The 19,136-nt window shown below is 58.1% G+C and overlaps 5 protein-coding genes across 5 annotated transcripts; 1 reads left to right on the top strand and 4 right to left on the bottom strand.

Moving 5' to 3' along the window:
• Positions 1-546: 546 nt before the first annotated feature.
• On the bottom strand, positions 547-2,218 carry GLRG_02278 (ALG8 glycosyltransferase family ALG6; the record flags this gene model as incomplete). The annotated part of the gene is made up of 4 exons (XM_008092936.1): positions 547-1,214; positions 1,264-1,757; positions 1,816-2,088; positions 2,142-2,218. 4 exons carry the CDS (start codon positions 2,216-2,218, stop codon positions 547-549), a joined length of 1,512 nt encoding a protein of 503 aa, XP_008091127.1.
• A 1,053-nt stretch (positions 2,219-3,271) lies between these two features.
• On the top strand, positions 3,272-4,635 carry GLRG_02279 (legume-like lectin family protein; the record flags this gene model as incomplete). Its single annotated transcript, XM_008092937.1, has 2 exons — positions 3,272-3,381; positions 3,438-4,635. The coding sequence occupies 2 exons, from the start codon at positions 3,272-3,274 to the stop codon at positions 4,633-4,635; spliced, it is 1,308 nt and encodes a 435-aa protein (XP_008091128.1).
• Positions 4,636-5,667: 1,032 nt separating this feature from the next.
• Positions 5,668-7,661, bottom strand: GLRG_02280 (metallopeptidase family M24; the record flags this gene model as incomplete). The annotated part of the gene is made up of 5 exons (XM_008092938.1): positions 5,668-5,878; positions 6,002-7,114; positions 7,175-7,301; positions 7,410-7,486; positions 7,609-7,661. 5 exons carry the CDS (start codon positions 7,659-7,661, stop codon positions 5,668-5,670), a joined length of 1,581 nt encoding a protein of 526 aa, XP_008091129.1.
• Positions 7,662-9,792: 2,131 nt separating this feature from the next.
• On the bottom strand, positions 9,793-12,877 carry GLRG_02281 (fungal specific transcription factor domain-containing protein; the record flags this gene model as incomplete). The annotated part of the gene is made up of 5 exons (XM_008092939.1): positions 9,793-10,629; positions 10,686-11,070; positions 11,163-11,792; positions 11,845-12,592; positions 12,643-12,877. 5 exons carry the CDS (start codon positions 12,875-12,877, stop codon positions 9,793-9,795), a joined length of 2,835 nt encoding a protein of 944 aa, XP_008091130.1.
• Positions 12,878-18,602: 5,725 nt separating this feature from the next.
• GLRG_02282 (uncharacterized protein) lies at positions 18,603-18,899 on the bottom strand (the record flags this gene model as incomplete). The annotated part of the gene is made up of 1 exon (XM_008092940.1): positions 18,603-18,899. One exon carries the CDS (start codon positions 18,897-18,899, stop codon positions 18,603-18,605), a length of 297 nt encoding a protein of 98 aa, XP_008091131.1.
• Positions 18,900-19,136: the final 237 nt, after the last annotated feature.

A 19,136-nucleotide genomic window follows, 5' to 3' on the forward strand; every position in this document is an offset into this window, starting at 1 on the left:
ATGCTCGACGAGCCTATGGCTGCTCCTGCTCCTCGCCGTCATTTACTGGAAGCGTCTCCGATATTCATGGAGGCAGATACGTCGTGATATCAACCCCGGGCGGCCGGCCACGGCTGCTCCCGGTCTCCCGGCTCCGTGTAAGTGATTTCTTCATGTACGTTTTCTACGGCTTTCCTTGTGGTCAATTACGAAAGTGCATGGCTCATACTTTGCAGGATATGTGTCTGTTTTGTTCTTTCGTTTGCTCTCGGCAGACAATGGGTTGTGTCCAAGTGGCCCATGACCCCCGGCCCCCCTGCTCTGCCGTTAGCTCCATTCTCTCCTGGTACACTACCTCCTTGCGGTGGAGTCCGTGCTGCTGCTGTCAGCCTCCAGGCACGTGAGTCGCGGCTTTTGATTGGTTTTCGTCGCCAGGGCCCCCACGGGACCAAGCGCCTCTTTTAGACTGCACGTATAAGTTTCGGCGACGGCACGGCCTTTTATTGTCTTGATTTCCATTCATGTCACGGCTACCTATGTACGCGAGCTCGTCGTCGCTCGAGCGATTCAAGATGTAAAATACACCACCATGAAGCCTATCCAGCTGCCAAACACCCCCACGGCGCAGTAGGAGCTGGTGAACATGAGGGGGAGGAACTCGTACCGCTTCCCAAAGACGATCTGATGAAGCAAGGAGCAGTACAAAATCAGCGGGATGCTGATTGCGACGTAGAACGTACTGAATCTGTCGAGCAGGAAGACTCTCGCTTTTCGCGAGGCCGGCGCCAAGCGGTCAAACACCATGAGGAACAAGATCAGCCAGAAGACGGTGTACACCGTTTTGATCGGGAATTCAGCCGGCGTGAACAACAGAGGGAAGAGGGAGACGTGCCCAGCCACGGCCAGGGGCCGGAAAGCGCTCAGGTGGCGTCGGTCCTTGAGCGCGATGAGACTGAACGGGATGATGACCAGCAGAATGGCCTTCTCGTGTACATGCCACCCGAAGAGAAACGAGGCATAGCCGCACAGGGTGACAGCTCCGATAAAGGCATCCCAGGTGGGCGGCGCCTGGAAGAACAGCTTGACCAGGGGAAGGGCCTGGAAGAAGAGCGTCAGGGCGAAGCAGGTGCGTGGGCTGATCTCGGGCAGGACGGCAAATGCCGTGTCCCCCACGAGTCCCCTGGTTACGCTGTTGATCGCCTCGGCCTTGACGGGAAGGTTGAAACGGGGCGCAACTGGCGGTTGTCAGCCTGGGCCGTGCACTTTTGGCGATCCAAGACTTACCGTAGATGAGAAGACGGTCGGCAAAGGAGTAGAGCGCCCAGATGTTCGGGGCCCAGTAGGCATGGCAGAGACCACGCGAAAAGGGGAACAGGCGGCTGACCATCTGGGGGATCTGGCCCATGGCCACGAACGGGCCAAACGCGGCACCGAAAATGGCCGCGATGCCGGCGCCCAGCTTGACGCAGTTGAGGAACTGGATTCTGAAGATGGACTTGGGCGACAGGCAGTACGCGCGAAGCAAGAAAATGAAGTAGGCGGGCGCCAAGTACAGGTAGATGTGCTTCATGCACAGCAGCCCCGCGAACAGCAATCCGCTGCCCAGCAAGCCCGACTTGGTTCTGGCAAGGACGAGAGACAGGATGAGGATGCCGTACATGGCTCCATTGTACTGGAAGTGGATGTGGTCAATGATGAGGAGGCCGGGCGACAGAAGAATGGAGATGGCGGCAGCTTGGGCAGCTCGTCTCGTAGCGCCCGTGGCAGAGTCGATGAACCTGTGCCGTCAGCATCCCACCTCCCGCCGCGCGCCGCGTACGTACAAAGGGCACCCACCTCTGAAGCGCGTAGACGAGGACCAGCTCGGATACGATGACGGTCCACCGCTGGAAATAGACCGTCTGCCAGCTATCGTATTCGAGGTTGTAGACCTTGACCATGGCCGGGTCGACAAGCCTCGCGACCTGGGACATAACCCATTCGAAGTAGGCGAAAAAGGGGGGGTAGTCGAGGGTCCATTCCGACGTCTTCTCGTAGTACCAGTCGGACACGGGGAGGCTGTTGGTAATGGCGAGCCAGTTCCGGTGGACTTCGAAGTCGGTGGATTTGCTGCGCGACGTGTCAGTTGCGGTGGCTTCTGGGTCGGGGGGCGGTCCACGTACTAGGCCGGGAAGAGGAGGACTTTGAGTGCGCCGGCGACAAGCGCACACTGGGTGAGGGTCGGATACGATTCGGCCATTGTGGCGCGTTCGGGTTCGGATCAGGGGGACGTCCACATTGAACTGGGCGGTGCCGTGAGAGCTTCGGTCGGACGCTCGCCTGCTGCTCTCTGGCGGGAAGGAAAATCACAGGCCACCTTCGCTCTCTCTCTCTCAACAGGGGTCCTACTCACAGAGCTGCAGGACCCTACGGTACCTAGATACAATTAGGGACTTTTTTTTATTGTGAGAAGTGGGTCCGTGCAGAAATCGCGGTGAAACCAGCGCCGATGCCGCGGGAGACGCGACGGGAGGAAAGGTCACTTCAACTTGTTCGTTCCTGTGGCGTTTTTGGAGAAGCCACGAGACGAGCAGCCACAGAAGAAGCGGAGCTGGGAAGCTTCCTTTTCCCCCACTAGGTAGGTACGTATGTGATGCAAGGAACTGCGCGGCGGTGAGCCTCCAGAACCCCTTCCAATTCCAGCTCGGGCCATGCCGTTCCAGGCTGCTTTCGGGTTCCCTTTGTTTCGTGAAGGACTCCAGCAAACGGCTCAGCGAAGCAGAATCCGGGCTTCGTGTTTGGACTTCATCATCACGAGACGGGCGAGCCTAAGACAATGCCCGGAAGCTTCTGCGTCGTTCCTGGTTGTATAGTTCCTGTTTGATATACCGTTTCCTTCCAACTGCCCCGATCCGCTCTCGGAAGCCAACGCCGTAGCCAACTTCCAGAAAGGGCGGCCAGCGGCCCCAAAGCAGAGGAGCTGTAGCTGCGGGTGGTACTTGACGCTTTTTTAGTGCCAACCTGTCCTCAACTTACAGACACACACACACATATTCCATCGACCCCTGCTTGGAGATTCTCGAACTTGGCGAGTTTCCAACCATCTCGTGCCCACGCAATTTTTTAGTTCCCGACGGTGTCTGCAACTTGTTCCTTTTTTTTTTATTCTGCCCGCATTGCAGGACCTTGCCTTCTTTTTCTTTATTTCTTGTTTACAGTTCGTCGATCCTGTGGGCAATACCACCGGCTTCATCAACGCACTTGATACCCACTCCCCAAAGGTAGCCGCCGTGCCATCTCGAATTCAGCCACGATGCGTGTGTCGCAAGCTTCCCTGAGCTCGATGCTCGCCTTCTTGCTCGGCGCGAGCTTGACACAAGCTCAGTACCTGATCAATGAGCTCAGTTTTGGATACTCGGGCAGGTAAGCTGCTCGACTCTCGCCCACCTCCCTTTGAGAGCTCCGGCTGACAACCGTAGCATATCGCCCAACAACGACGGCCATATCCCCAACTTTGTCCTTCAGGGCCAACCGAACCAGCCCGAGGTCCTTTCCAACAAGATCATTCTTACGCCGGTCGCGCCCGGGAACCAGCGCGGTTCCATCTGGAGCACCCAGAAGGTGATGCACAGCAACTTCATCGCCGACATCGACTTCCGCGCCAACGGCCCCGAGCGCGCAGGCGGGAACCTCAACATCTGGCTCACCAATGGCGGCTCCACCGACGTTGGCATGAGCTCCGCCTATACGGCGTCCCACTTCGATGGCCTCGTACTCGTCATCGACGGCCACGGCGGCACCGGCGGCATGGTGCGCGGCTTCTTGAACGACCACTCTACCGACTACAAGGCCCAAAGCGACATCAGCGCCCTCGCCTTCGGCCACTGCCAATACCACTACCGCAACCTCGGCCGCCCCAGCCAGATCAAGCTGCGCCAGACCGACCGCGTCTTCAAGGTCGAGATCGACGGCCGCCTGTGCTTCGAGACCGACAAGGTCAAGATTCCTCCCGGCTACACCTTTGGTATCACCGCCGCGAGCGCTGACAACCCCGACTCGTTCGAGATCTTCAAGATGGTTGTCATGTCCGATAACCTGCACTCTAGCGACAACGGCCAGCAGCAGGCACACGAGCAAAAGGCCAACCAGGGCGAGCCGAGCAGCAAGAACCCGCGCAGTGGCAACCCTGACCCGGTTGACCTCGAGGAACTCCCCGACGCCAGCGCCGACTCCATCACGTCGTCGCGAGCGCAGTTTGCCGACCTGCACAACCGCCTGCAGTCCATCAACCACCAGATCGGCACCGTCTTCCGCGCCATCCATCAATACAGCCAGCACAGCGAACACCGCCACGAAGAGACGTCGCAGATTCTCGACTCGCTGCGCCAGGAGCTGCGCAAGCTTGAGAAGATGAATGACCTCGACGGTCGCATCAGCGGGCTGGAGCGCGAGGTCCGCGCCATGCGTACCGACTTGAACCTGCAAATGAAGAACATGGAGCACTCCATCAAGAACTACATGAGCTACCACCATGAATCGCTGTCGTCCCACATCGTCAAGGCTGCCCCCGGGCACGGCAAGCTCATCGCTGTCATTGTTGGGTCCCAGGTCGTCCTCGCTGTCGGGTACCTGCTGTACAAAAGGAGAAAGAACTCGATGCCCAAGAAGTACTTGTAGAGGGCGCCGACAACAAGGGATTCCCATTGAGTAGGACGGCGCGTGTGGAGGCTGTCTTGTATAAAACGTGCGCGTCGTGTTACCTAGCCTCGAGGAGCCACGATGTTTGGGCTGCGCCCAGGGGGGGGATGTCGGCTACGCTGACGCTGATATGGCTCTTGTACGATTGAAACGCGTGGGGCGACAAAAGGCAAAAAGGCACATTCGGAGGAGTTTGCGGCGGGCGTCACCGTGAGGGATGGTTGATGGACGTGGTGGATGTGAAAGTAAATGATTGAAGCGAATATGTTTTTACAGTTCAACCAAATTCAGCGTCACGTATGTGTTCTGGTGACATGTCACGGTGAGACGCGGTGGTTCCGCAACAGCTGGCACACTATCAGCGAAGTGGCATCTCGACTCGGCCGGACGAGTACAAAGTAGACTCGCCCAGTTCTGGGTTTCCCGTCTTCCCCTTTCAGAGGGCAGCCGTCCCCGCACCCCCCTCAGCGCTTTGGCTCCCGCGTGACATGCCTGCCTATTGTTGTCCCTTTTGCCCAAAGCCATCGGCCGTCCACCGCTGACGTTCACGTCGAAGGCTGGTTGAACCAGGATGAGTAGCACCTTTAACACCGAGAGGGCGCGTGTGCGCTGGGCCCGGTAGAACCCGGCCCATCTCAACATACTGTCCTCCCTACCGGGCGGGAAGCGAGCGCGCCTCTCGCTTCCGTATCATCCTGCCCTGGTATAAGTCAATACGTCTGGAAACAGTAGCCCTTGGCACTCCCACAGCTCGACACGAGGGATGACTGCGTCGAGACACCCCGTCTCAGCCAGAGGCAACGAGGGCCTGGCAAGGCCAGTGAAGACAGATGAAGCAATCGCTCAAATCGCTTTCATTCTCCAAGGTATATAGAGAAGCAAATCGCATACAGAACACGTGCACACGTCTACAACAAACCCACCAGCAAGCATGACGAACCGACAACCCCAGGAAATGCACACCGCTCAAGTCACAGACGCCCCCCCTCCCCTCCCGCCGCGCGCGCCAGACTACGCCTTGCCGTTGATAACCCTCAACAGCTCCTCCCCTTTGGGTGCGCCGGTTGAGAGGTTCTCGTACCCGTCGTCCGTCACAAGGATGTCGTCCTCAATGCGCACGCCGCCGACGCGGTAGTACCGCTCCAGCACCGTCTTGTTGATGAAGCGTGCGTGCCTGGGGTTGCTGAGGAAGTAGCCCTCGATGTACTCCCGACAGAAGTAGCTGTCGATGCGTTAGCCGTGTGGGCCGCGGACTTAACTCCCACCCTGCACCACTGGGGCGTTTGAGATGTCGAAAGGAACCGACAAAGGGAAGAGAAAGTGGGAGGGGGCAGGGGTTACTCACATGCCAGGCTCAACCGTCACAATCATGTTCTTCCGCAGATACTGCCGCCCCTTGTACGGCGGCGGGGCCGCCGCCGCCGCCGCACCCGGCGCGGAAGCCTGCACCATGGCGCCCAGCATCTCTGGCGTGACCACCTCCCTCTTGCCGACGCGCCCTCCTTGGGCGCCCATGACGTTGTTCAGCAGCAGCAGCCTCTCCCGCCCCGAGACGTCGTGGACCTCGAGCCCGACATGGTGTCCCAGGCCGTGCGGGAAGAAGGCAGCGACGGTGCCCGCGTCCCAGACCTCGGCCGGGTCGCCCTTGAGGACGCCTAGCTTTAGAAGCCCTTGCTGCGCAACCCTGCTCGCGTGGATGTGCAGGTCGAAGAACAGGGTACCCGGGCGGATGAAGGAGATGCACTCGTCCTGCATCTTGGCCACGACGTCGTACACCGCCTTGGCCTCGGCCGAAAACTTGCCCGAGATGGGCAGGGTACGGGTGATGTCGCTCGCGTAGCAGTGCCACTCGCAGCCGGCGTCGAAAACGACGACCTCTCTCCCCTCGAGCGGCTCGTTGTTGGCGTCGTAGTGCAACGTGCTCGCGTTCTTGCCGCTGCCGGCAATGATGGCGTACGCCTGCTCTCTCGCGCCGGAGGTCGTGCACCACGCCTGGTAGACAGCCTCGATCTCGCTCTCGTTCTCTAGCCTCAGGAGCTTCTCGGCGACCCGCCGGTGCGCCAGCGCCGAGACGGCCGCGGCCTTGCGGATCATGGCGACCTCGTAGTCCGTCTTGACGACGCGCGCCTGGTCCATGGCGGGCTGCAGCGACGTCACGTCGATGCGCACCTCGGCGGCGGACTGCAAGAAGTCGCCGTGCAGCGGCACCTGGTCGGCGTGGATGACGTACAGCGTCGAGCCGGGCGTAAGGTGGCGGTACAGGAACTTGTTCAGCTGGGTCGTGTAGCGCACGTCGTCGACGTCGAACTGCTTCAGGCACTCGGAGATGCCGGGCGTCGAGCCGAACCAGAGCACCTGACGCGGCTCGACGTAGGGGACCCAAAGAATGAGGCGGTCCGAGGCGAGCTCGTAGGTCACGGCGCAGTCGGCGAAGTTGGCGCCGCTCAGGTAGTAGAAGCTGTTTGCACGTCAGTGGTCGTCGGGTGGCTGGCTAGTAGCCGGCGGGCTCGGGACGTACTATCGCCGTTGCCTAAAGGCCGGTCCCATATCCGAGTCCTCGTAGCTGCGGCTCGGCTCGCCGGGCAGGAAGACGAGACCATCGCTGGCGTTGAGCTCCGCGGCGATCTTGCGGGCGTGGAGTTTGGCTTGTCAAGTCAGCACACTCCATCATCAGCAGCATCACACAGAGAGCGCCAGCGTCACATCATCGAGCTACATCAAGGCAACAGTTACAGAACAGCGCGGATGCGTACCGGGAAATCTGGCCGGGATCGGCGCGACCGACACTACCGACTCAACTGGCGCGGCCTCCGTCTTCACCTCGATGAACCTTGCGGCGCAGACACGTTAGTGAAGGATGCGGAGCCGGAGGGGGGACGGCACCGTGTTCGTGCCAATGTCACGAGGTTAGGCCCCCCCCCCGCGAAGAGTCGCGCAACGATGTCTACCTACAGCGCATCAAATTCGTCCACCTCGATGACATGGTGATCAACAACAGTCTCCATGGTGTCACACGGTTCCCGGAGCGGCGTTCTCCGGACCGGTCAATGTTGGGTGACGTTGGTCTCGGACAGTTCTGTATCAAGAGTCCTGGGTGGATATCCTGCAACAAGGCCGTCCGTCTGCTGCTGACAGGTACGAATTCAATGGGGAAGACAATGCGGCTGGGATGACGCTTGCGTGGCGTGGCGGGTTTGGTGAGCAGGCCAAGGCTTTTCGGACAAGGACCGCCGCACGATATCTCGAATGCCGGAAGGTTACGGATTTAGCGTGTACACGCACGAGTGTTTGTTTGGTTGGAGAGTGCGAGAGCCGGGACGGTGGAGGGCGGCGGGAGAGGTGTGTGTGTGTGTGTGTGTGTGTGTGTGTGAGTGAGGAGGGGCGGAATGCGCTGAGGATGACGTCCGGTTGGCGTTCTCTGATGGGCTCCAGTCGTGCGTGCGTTTGTTGGTGGCCGGCCTAGCGCAAGGCTCCGCTTCTTCGGTGCCTCCGAAAGTACCGGTCGTAGGCTGTAGCGGCGGTACCCTATCTACCTGCGTCGTAATAGGTAGTGCTTCTTCCGTCAAGGTCATCGCCGCGGAGATGGCTTCGTCCTGGCATGCGGCGCCTAAAGAAAGCCGGGGCTTTGCTCGGTGCCGAAGCGGCGGGTGCAAGTTCCTATAGGGGGAGGTGGGACCCGCAACGTGGCTCCGCACTCGGGTGACAAAAAAGAAGGGACACTTTTTAGGCGTGGAGGTGGAAAAAGTGTCCCTTCTTTTTTGTCACCCGAGTGCTCCGATAAGGATTTAGCGGAGATACCCCCATCAACCCCTGCCGTTCTTGGTGTTGCCTTCAATGTGGGGACGCTGAGGAGCCTCCCACACTCCATCTCGTCCTTGCGAGTCGGAGTACAGTCTATCGAGAACGAACAAGACCGAAAGAATCAGGCCGAGGTCCAACCAACTCGCGCTCAGGGCCTCATTTGGTGTGGGTTTGTTGCTCTCAATAACCCCACCGCTCCCTCAGCCCCGGACATGGTCTCCCATCATTGCTCAACTGCAACGGTCTGGGTACCGCCCGTCTACTGTGTCACCGGCGGAGCTACACGGTACGCCGGCGGTGATGGTCGGGTCATTGCACAATTCCCGAGATAGGTAGCCAGCCATACATACATACTATTACCGAGTACGCTCCAAGCCAGGAATCCAATCGTGAAGGGAAAATACGAAACGACTACCAATGGCATCGGCGACATACCTGCCTTGTCGCACCAGCCCCATCGTTCGTTCACATACGGGGTCTATTCCCCCTGCTCCTCCCCAACACTGCGCAGGTATACATACCATGTACGGATACACACGTACCTACCTACCTATTACTATGGTATGATGGGTACGGATAACTTTAAACTCCATAACAGGTAGTGTGGAGTTGTGACCCACGTATGAGAGACTCTCACTGGCCAGAATTATGATAGATGTGTACAAGAACCTCAAAGTACCGTCGCTGAAATAATCAAAAAAAAGCACGGCCACATTTTACCTGACGAGGGGGTTAAACTTTGGCCCGATACCATAGTATACACCGTCCTTCGCACCTTGGAAGAGCTTGGCCCCACAGCCAGTTCATCGCGCTATACCATACGGATACCAACCATCCTTCCCTACCCCTTCGGTCCTATACGCCGCTGCAATGCGCTGCGACCTGCACTCCATTCGACGGCGGCTGCACCCTTGGGGCCGTTTGTGTTGCAAGTGGGTGTCGTGACAAAGATCCCCCCTGGAGCACTTTTGTCTGCGCCCTTCATTGATCCCAACCTCACACCGTCACACCCCCGTGTCTGCAGCGCATCTACGGATACACTACGGAGTAGGTGAATCTCATATCCAATTGTACCCAATTGTCCACTATGCTAGCTGCCATGACAACTAAAGTAAATACAGAGTATGCATGTGTCCCCCGCCGAGCCACGATGCCAGATAAATTTGTGTACACTTGAAGAATCCCCATCAGAGTGACGACCGGAACACCTAAATCCGGCCCGACCGACCGACCGCCTTGTCCCTTTTCTCTTGAACCCCCTTTTCCAAAGTAGATCGCACCCTGAGCTTGCAGGGTTCTAAATAAATGCTGGGTATCACTTGAAGCGAAATATGTCTAAAGGCCCTGAAATCCGTTTCTGGCGAGCATTCCCGCCCAGTTGCTTTGGTAGCCCGTCTCGGCAAGCATCCGGTCAATATCTCCAGTCCGCTGCTGCTGCATGTACACTCGGCGTGCGTGGTCCAGTCTTGCCGCGTCCGGCATGCCCTGGTACCCGGAGGGCTGGTATATGCTTGAAAGATCGTAACCGGGTTGATGATGCTGCTGCTGCGGCCGCTGCTGCTGGCCCTGTCCTTGCAAGAAGTACGCGGGCGACTGGCCAAGAAGCTGAGTGTCGATATCGTCGAATGCGCTGGGCATCATGAACGTGGATGCATCCTGCGGGCCGCTGACGTTGTTCGACCCCAGCCCCTTTTGGAAGCCCAGCTCCATCATGGGTTGGTTCGGGTAGGCGAAGGGGTCCTCTGACGGGAACATGAGCGAGTCGAGCTTGTTGATGTGGTTCATGTTGTGCGGCGGCGGGAAGCCCTGCGGCGGCCGGTTCGAGCTCGCAGACGTGCTGACCGAGTCGGGAGTCGCCCGCGAAGACATGTCCATGCCTAGCAGGTCCTGGATGTTGCCTGCGATGGACGGGTCATGAAACCCTGCTTCTGAGACGGGGACGCCGTCAAACGAGCCGCGGAGTGACGGCTGAGACATCCGTCCGCTGGCCATGACTGCACTGGGCGACCGGCTTAGTTCTTCGGATCGGCGTTGCCCCATGCCCGGCTGCAGGGCCGGGTGTCCGTGGATGGGTACGGAGCTGGCCTTTTGCCCAGGTGCTGATCGCTTCTTGGTAGGGATTGGTCGAGACTTGGCTTCCCGGAGCCTCTCGGGCAACTGTTCGAACAAGACCTGCGTACATCAGTATACCTTGTGCCAAGACGCCGCCGCTTGGGGCAGTGACTTACGTTGAGGGCATCTGTAACCCTGTCGGCGGCTTGACTCTTGGACCGTAGTTTGGCAACCATGTCTCTGCCCGCCATGGCATCCTCCAATACTTCGGCGGAACCGATCTTTTCCGGGTTCTCTATCGAGTAGAACACGAGAGATAAGATGGCAAAGAACTCGGTGAAGAGCATGAACCAGTACGGCCCCGCCAGCACGTTTTGCTTGCGGATCTCAATGCCAATGTGGACAATGTTCCGCGAGACGCTGATACAAGCCGCCGCGCACGCGTAGGAATGCTCGTCGATATTCTTCCCTGTGCCGAGGCGGGGAGAAACGTAGTGCAGAAACGGGCGGTAGAGAACAAGTTGTACGTGGGCGTAGGCGAACCTCAGCAGGTGGCGGACGCTGTTTTCCCTCCCAGTCAGCTTGGTCAGGCTGGGGGCGGATGAAGCAGTGTCCTCGAAATATCAAGAAACCCCATACTCAGGAATACTTACCGAATCACCTCAACGGGTCCATCAGGTCTGGGCCGCCACTGCGCGGGCAGAACCTCATACCACTCCTGCAGCTCTGCCTCGATCTGCTTGATGCTGGAGTAGCTGATCAGGTAGGTCGCACCCGGCTTGTCCCCCTTCATGACACTCTGGCCGAGCCCCTTCAAGGGATAGACTAACTTCAGGATCTTGGCCAAGATCTCCATCAAGCGGGTGTGTGCGTTGAACGCCTCGAAGAAGGAGAAGGATCCAGGAGGAGGGGTCAGGATGCCCTCGTTTGTAATGTACTCGTCGTCAATCTCGCTGGGGTACGGCTGATCAATGTCCTCGGCGTTGAGCATCAGCGGGAAACCGAGCATGGCCGAAACGTAAATGTCCATCTGCCGGATGACCCAGAACACCCGCTTCCTGACCTCCTGCTCGATGATGGAAATCTTCTCGTGCTTCAGGTACCTGTGCAGGCCGATGCGCAGGGCTGACCGCAGTGCGATTCCCACAAACGCGTAGCATCCGCTCAGGTTCGAGGTGGCTTGCAGGAAAAGAATCATAAAGAGCAGTGCCTGGAGGGAGATTAGATCCCGGCATTCGGTAATGTCCTGCAAGACCCGCCTGGCGTTATCGTAGTACTTCATTCTGCGATATGTTAGCGTGAGGCCTGAGCGCGAGGAGGGCTCCCAACGCGTACCCTTCGTCGAGCGACTCTTTGTAGGCCACAGGAGGAGCGGTTGCGTCCAGGTTTCTGTACATGCAACCAAGGGCCATGACGGCGTAGAGTAGGCCCAGGAAGTTGTGCTCCTCCTTTGAATAATCCTCGTAGGGCTTTTGGTATATCTGGTCAAACATTTGGTAAAAGGACGGAACGTGGACTATACGAATCAGGCACGTTGCGCAGTTGAGCGAGAGGTGACAGAGCCTCCTGGCCACTTCCTTCGGGGGGAGCTCGGGGGCGGTGGACATGGCCGAGTCAAAGGGCGAACTGGCGGCCGATGCTGAAGAGTCGAGGTTGATGAGACCAGCCGGTCTTTCTGACCGTGGCAGAAACGGCACTTTGGTTTCCGGGCCCATCATGCCCCTGAAGTGCTCCTTCATCCGCCGCAGAAAGACGGCGCCGGACGACACGCCGTGGAAGTCCCAGCCGCCCTTGTCGTCCAGGTCCAGCTGGCCGATGGACTCGATCATGGACAACAGGTGAGCGTCCTCCTTCTCGGCGCTGACGTAGGGGTCGTGCCTCAGCTTGGTGGCCTGTACCCTGGCGTGCTCCCTGTTGCGGAACTCTTGCTGGACGGCGGGATCCAATGTGGGATCAGCCAGGTCTACGTCCGGGACGAACTTGCGCAGAAGGGTCTCGGCGCGCTGCAGACGGCTCTCCAAGGCCTCAATGTACTGAGGAGCCGGGTTCCTCCGCCTGTTTGAGGGCTTGTCATATGTGCATTCTAGACAAAGTCAATCTATCTGGATGCCTCGCGGGCGTGGAGGAACCAACCGTAACTGTAGACGGAGCAGTGCGTGCACGGCTGTTTGCCGTCACATTTGATTTTCTTGCGTCTGCACTCGTCGCAAGCTCTGGTGACACGACGACGCTTCTGCACGGGGACGCTGCCAGGCTCGCCGGGCTTCTCGTCCATTTCAGAGCCCGAGTGCACGCTGCCACTCGGCGAGGGCGGTTCCTTGACAGGCCAGCCGTTGGCGGAGGGCGCTGCAGACTCATTGTCCGACATATTAGAGTCCGGGGGTGAGTGGTCAGCCTTGGCAGGCCGAGATGGAGGACTCATTCGCGCCGCCGGAACGGAAGGAAAGTGTGAGAGAACGGGAGGGCGAGTGAGTAGTGGGTGGTAAAGATGGTGGCAGAGGTGAGCGTGGCTGGTTGGTGGTCAAGCAACCGGTTCTCGGTGTAAGTGCAGTTAGGGAGGATGAGTGCTTTGCATAGTTGACAGTCAAGGGTCGTTGTCCGATTAGCCAACCCGGCAGCTAGGAACGGCTTTTCGGACTGAGCAACTCTTGAACATGAAAAGAACGAAACGGATGCCAAGACTTCGTGGGGGATAGGAGGAAGATAAGTTTAAACAAAACGGGAGGACAAGAGGAGGAGCCGGGGGATCTTTTGCCTTGTTGCTGGGCCTCGTCTGGGCAGCAGCAGCTGGGGGTGTGGAAGGCCCTTGTTTAAGGCCGAGCAGGGTACGGTGCGGTGCGGTGCAGGGCAGGTGTAAGTCTCGCGCAAAGCTGAGCGCGCGAGATGGATTACGTAGCGGGCAGGTAGCGTCTCGGCCGGGGGTGGATGAGACAGGCAGAGTACGCGACTCGAGGGTATGGGGAATGCGGCCTCGCACGGTGCGGTCCCGGTAGCGTGGTCAAATAGTGCATATACCTCAGTACGTATTTAACACACGGGGAGGGGAGGGGAGGGGAGGGGGGGGCGAGTAGGCTAGGATCTGGCGAACAGCGGGCAGAGCACCCTCCCCTGATGATGATACAAGTGGTGGTGGTGGTGGTGCTGCTGCTGCTGCTGCTGCTGCTGCTGCTGCTGCCTATGTTACTGCTGGATGCTGCTGGTGCTCGTTCTCTACCTATACTACGTGGTAGCGCGTAAAAGGAGGGGCGTGTGTGTACCGGCAATGTCACCAGCAGCAGGTAGCGCGGCGGGTAGGGACAATACGAAACCGTCGCAGAGGAGATGGGGAAGCTAGGACGAGAAAGGCGATAGAGATTGGTACGAGTAGTGGAGAGGGAGAGCGAGGGCCAAAAGAGTAGCAGGGGCGGGCCATAAGGCAAGATCAGTAGCCCACTTTCATAGTACAGAGCAAGCAATAGAGCGAGAGAGATGGCCTCCAAGAGCAAGGCGAGCAGAGACGCAAGTCAGCAAGAGAGCATAATTCTCAGAGCGGCCGAATGCCATATGCATATGTCGTAGCGCTCGTGCTTCCCTTGGGGATGGGCGGAGCCAAGAGAGGGACAAGACTTTTGAGACTGGGAATGGGGTGGAAGAGCGCGAGAGACGTGGTGGACCAAGAAAAGGGCCCGCCAAAGGAGGGAGGGGGCGTACATCGTACTTGCGGGGGGGGGACGGGTCACGGACGGAAGCTCGGTTGATGCGCCCGCCTCAGCAATGAGCAGCAGTCATTAGTCTCTAGCAGTATAGATGGCGGCGAAAACTGTAGATGCGCAGAATCGTCGGGTGCGCGGCGAGGCGTGTGAGTAACAGGGCGGAGAAGACGAGTGAGCTTATCTCACTTGAACCGAAGGCATCGCGGCCGTGAGTAAGTATCGATGGCTCAGTGAGTAAGCGAGAGAATGGCTGCGTTGGGCGTTGTGAGGTAGGTGCAGGTAGGTTATGGTACACACACATGTACATAGCATGTTTTCCGCTGGGAGGAGTGGGAGGAACGAGGGTGCCGTGTCGAGGGTGCGTACTGGAACTGCGCGGAAAGCCAAGACAAAACAAAAACGGACGAAGAAAAAGCTCAGGATGCACGACCTGACGCCTGCACATTGACATTTGACTCTGTCCAGGAGGGAGTATCCCAACAGCACGAGCAACCAGGGTCTTGGCCGTCGGAGTCGAAGGAGAATGCTTGTTTCCGTGTCAAAGGCTTTCGTTCTGGTGGGCCGCCCTGATGTACCCAGGTAGTTGGCTGGAGCTTCTTCTATCTTTGGCCAGCTCGAGCTAGGCAGGGTCATGTCCGAGTAGGCTAGTCGTCTTCTGGTGCCGTGTGTGCAATTATTAGAAGCGGAAGGTTCCTTTGCAAACGGGCGAAAAAGGAGGCCTGGCTGACTGGCGTGAGGAGCGCGGCATCTCGTCTGTGTGACGAGACAACCTTCCCCCCGCATAGCGAAGACAGTCTATCGGTGCCGACAGGGACAAGTGTCCGAGGCAGGGCACATGCTGGTATGTGTGTGGTGATGCCCGTTACAAGCAGTAGACTTGCGATGCACAGTTGGGGGGGTTAAAATAGCCCACCTAATGGTGATAGGATACGTGCAAAATTGCGGCGGCGCGGGAGGGCCACGGGGAGTGAGTCGAGCGAGCAACAAGCAGCATCGGGTAGGCCCCTCCCCCCTTGCTAGGCAAGCGGGTTTGACTCAAAAGAGGATGAAGAGTTGGGATAAAGGGAGAGGAGAGCAAAAGCGGGGATTTCTCGGCATAGGAATGCAAGCCCGTCTTTTGACTCGTACACTACTATGTAGCCGGTGACGCGAAGCAACGCTGATGGGGGCGTGGACGCGGACATGGGCCGTTTCCACTCGTGGAACGGATGCTAATGCATGGAATCGACCTGTACATGTCAGTCAGTCGCGATGTGCAAGGCCATGCCTGAAGCTCCGACGTGGTTGGTTCACTTGGTACCCGTCTTGGTGCTGCCGTCAGTCTTGTGGATTGGCGAAGGGAACAGAAGGAAAACAGGCGGCGCGCATGCAGGGTAGAACCGGGGGTACGTATGCCTCTTTACCCTTTGTGTATTTCAAATGTCTGCGGAATCTTGCTTTGAGGCCAACCGTTGGCTCGAACCTGCGTACCCGCCACAGCACAACACACCACAGCAGACCGCCACTGACTGAACCATTCCGCCCGGCCGCGTCGTCGTCCGGCAGATCCATCGCGTCCAACCTCCCACCACGATCCCACCAACGACCACTGTGGTGCCTCGGGCTACTGGGTGGGCAGCAGACAGGAAGGGAGATTTCCCGCGTCGCTTACACAGGTAGTGTACACGTAGTATCCGTCAACAAGGACGCTTTGTCTTTTGCGGCCTGCCCTGGTCGCTCCAACAATTGCCTCAACGCCGGGGTCGGCGCGATGGGGTGGGCGACTCTCAGTCAACGCTGACTTATTGAACTTAGAAGTCGGGAGGGAAGGGAACCTGGACCCTCCACCAACAGAATAAGCGGTATGCAATTGAATCGAAGAAGCGTCCAGGGGAGGGGGGGCTCGTCCGGCGCTCGGCCAGGGACCCTTTGTTATTTGTGGCTGTGATCAGCCTAACGCAAGGGCCAAAGGAAAAGGATGAAAAGTAAGAAAATTCAGAGAAGGTGAGGTGACGGTTTGAGATCGCTCGTGTTGAGGGACGGCTAGCACAGGCCCAGTTTCCAAAGTGTAAGGACAGAGCTTGCTGCTTCAAACGGTCTGGGTTGCTGGTAAAGAGCCTGAACCCTCGGAATGGAGCTTTCGGCGTTCGGGCCATCTGATACCAATAGCTTCCAGTCTTGTCACAAGCAATCCGACGACGCCATCAATCTGCGATTGCCTTTCCGTCTGTAGTCAAATGCTCGTAACTGCATCTTCCTGCGTGCGCCGTAGTAGTCGCCCCCAAGATTGGAATCGGGTCGAGAGCTCATCGCATCCTTTGTTAGAGGCGCGGGCCGAGGGCCAGAAGACCAGGTGATAGGGAGCCAAGAGCCAATAAAAGACAAGGACGCCGACGGCGACTGCGTCCATTCGCTGTGGGTGGCCGCTTGGCCTTGCATTGTCATGAAGCAAGCAGGCTGTAGCGCAAGTGACTTTTACCCCCAAACACGGCCTAATTTTCTCTCTCTTTCCTTTGACCCGCCTCGCTCCTCGCTCTCCCCCAGAGTGAGTGACCTTGGGCCTCTGGTGCAGTATAGTTCTGTCCACCTCCCCCCTTCCCTACCCACCCTCTCCTACGAATGCAGAGCGGTGGGATCGAAGACGCATGGAATATTCGACACGGTCGTTGGTTTGTGGATTACCGTCGCATAGTGGACGGGACGTTGTCAAATGGGCCGCGTGCCGCCCTACAGACCGAACAGGGCCCAGGGCTGAGGGAACGACGAAGTTCTGAAGGCTTGGCATCCGTCATTAGGGACGCGTCTGTGGTGTATTTCGACGACAAATTTTCTCTTTTCGCCAGAGTGCAGCTCTCAGATTGGCGTGACTGGGAAGAGAGCCGAGTCCCCTGGTCGCTGTTGGAGGGGGTGTGGGAAGGGGGGGACGCTTGGGTGCTTGGACGGGGGTGGTACACAGAAGGAAGGGAGTGTGTGGAGGACCTCTAGGGAACCACACACCGCATCTGTCGCCGGCGGTCGGGGGTCTTTGAGCCAAGCAGCAAGTCCACCTGTCGCTCCCACCGAAACGCGTCAGCCCAAGAGCGGGGGGTGCGTGGGTGTACACCAGAAGGCAAAGAGCTTCCTGGGTCCTGAAGTCTTGGCATTCTCGATTTCCATCGTTTGCCAAGACTTCCACCCCGCCCCTTCGCGCTTGCGCTTGTCTTGACAACATGCATCGAATTGCTGAGAGCCTCAGATGGATATCATGATATCTGGATGCTACCAAGTGTCTGCGTTTTTCTCGCGGTTTTTTCGCTGGCAGAACCGTCCAAAAACCATCGCAGTCGGCTCGCTGACGAGGCCGAGCACACGCCCCAGGAGTGAACGGATGTCAGAAATCAAGGAAATGACCACGCTGTCCTCTCTTCCCCTCTCGCTCTCTTTTTTTGATTTTTTTTTTTTTTCCCTCTCTTTCCCCTTGCGCGCGCGCCCCCTCGTTATTTCCGCACAACTCGTTGCAAAAAGGAGAGAAGTCTCAATGCATGTGTCAACCAATGGGGGTGTCTCGGGTGTGATCTTATGGGTCGCACTGTCCAGGTAAGTCACCCCTCCAGCGAGCAAGGGAAGGCACACCCCAAGTTCCAAGTTGGGACGGGAAAACCGCTTACACTACCTACCAAAGTACGGAGTACCTAATAGGTAGATTCCCCCGGCTACGTACCTACGTACCTACCCTCCACCTGCAATCCACGACCCGAGGAAGTGAATGGAAAGGCAATCAAGGCACTGCGGGTGCATCTCCATTAGAGAGTCACTTGCCATTTCTGAATTGGAATCGCTTCAGATCTGGCCATCACGTCTATTCCTTCTTTGTCTAGGCCGCGTCGGAGAGTCAGCCTCCAGAGGGGAAGTGCAGACCTCTAGGACAGGGGGGGTCGGTCGCCCCACCGCGACGCTACAAGCAGGGAAACAGCGCAATCCGCAGCGCTCACAGCGCTCACAGCGCTCACAGCGCTCAAAGCGCCCGCCTTCTCGTTGGGAAGGACAAATGGGCTCGACCGAGACAGGTCTTCCTGTTTCCACGCGCCCAAACCTCTCATGTCGCTACATCGCACCATGGACACAGTTCATGACTACCACAATAACCAAAAATCAAACTGCGTCTTTTCGATTACTGATTCGCCCTCGAAGCACCCAATCTGCCCGCGCGCACACCCGGTTCCAATACTACCACACTCGAGTGTCTCCGGGACCCTGACCCTGCTGCAGCCTTGCTATTCCCAGCCTGAACCTTGGGGCCGAACCCGACTATGGCACGGCGACCAAGACCGAGCCCCTCGTTCTGTCAACCTTTGTTCCGACGAGACAACCCAACCTGCAGCAAACCAGGGCGGCCATCAACATAATCTTGCACTGGAACCTCGAGGTTGAATCCGAGACTGGTCAGCAAGGATCTCTTGCTGTCTCTCCAACCAGCGCCAGTCGAAACCAGGAGCAAACCGGGCCTCCAGACCGGACGAGGCCAGAACCCTCGACGGCGGCGACAAACTCGTCGCTGAATGCACCAACCTGCCGCCAGGGAGTGTCGCCACGGAATATGGGCTGGCCATATGATATGCTCATGTTCTGCAGTGCGTAGCCCAGTAGCACGACACTGGTCGACGACTGCTGCGTCCAACCGGAGAGGACACTCGGACAACTACCGACCCCTGCACATCTGTCAAGGTGGATGCGTTCCATGTCTGTTCCTGGCTCGCACCTTATATTACCTTGCTCGGGTGTCAGTCGCTTGTTTCCCTTGGGCATGCCGCCGACTTCAACTTGGATGTGGGTTCTGCTTCAAGCCCTAGCCACAATGCTGGTCCTGGCCCGTGGCGGAGGAGCTGTACTAACTCTTGAGCTAGTTGACCCTATGCCGTCGCTGCTTCTCCATCAACCATCTCCTCTCACGCTCGGTCACCAGATGAATCAGTGCAC

This window comes from Colletotrichum graminicola, assembly GCF_000149035.1.
Source record: "Colletotrichum graminicola M1.001 genomic scaffold supercont1.6, whole genome shotgun sequence".
Lineage (NCBI taxonomy): Eukaryota > Fungi > Ascomycota > Sordariomycetes > Glomerellales > Glomerellaceae > Colletotrichum > Colletotrichum graminicola.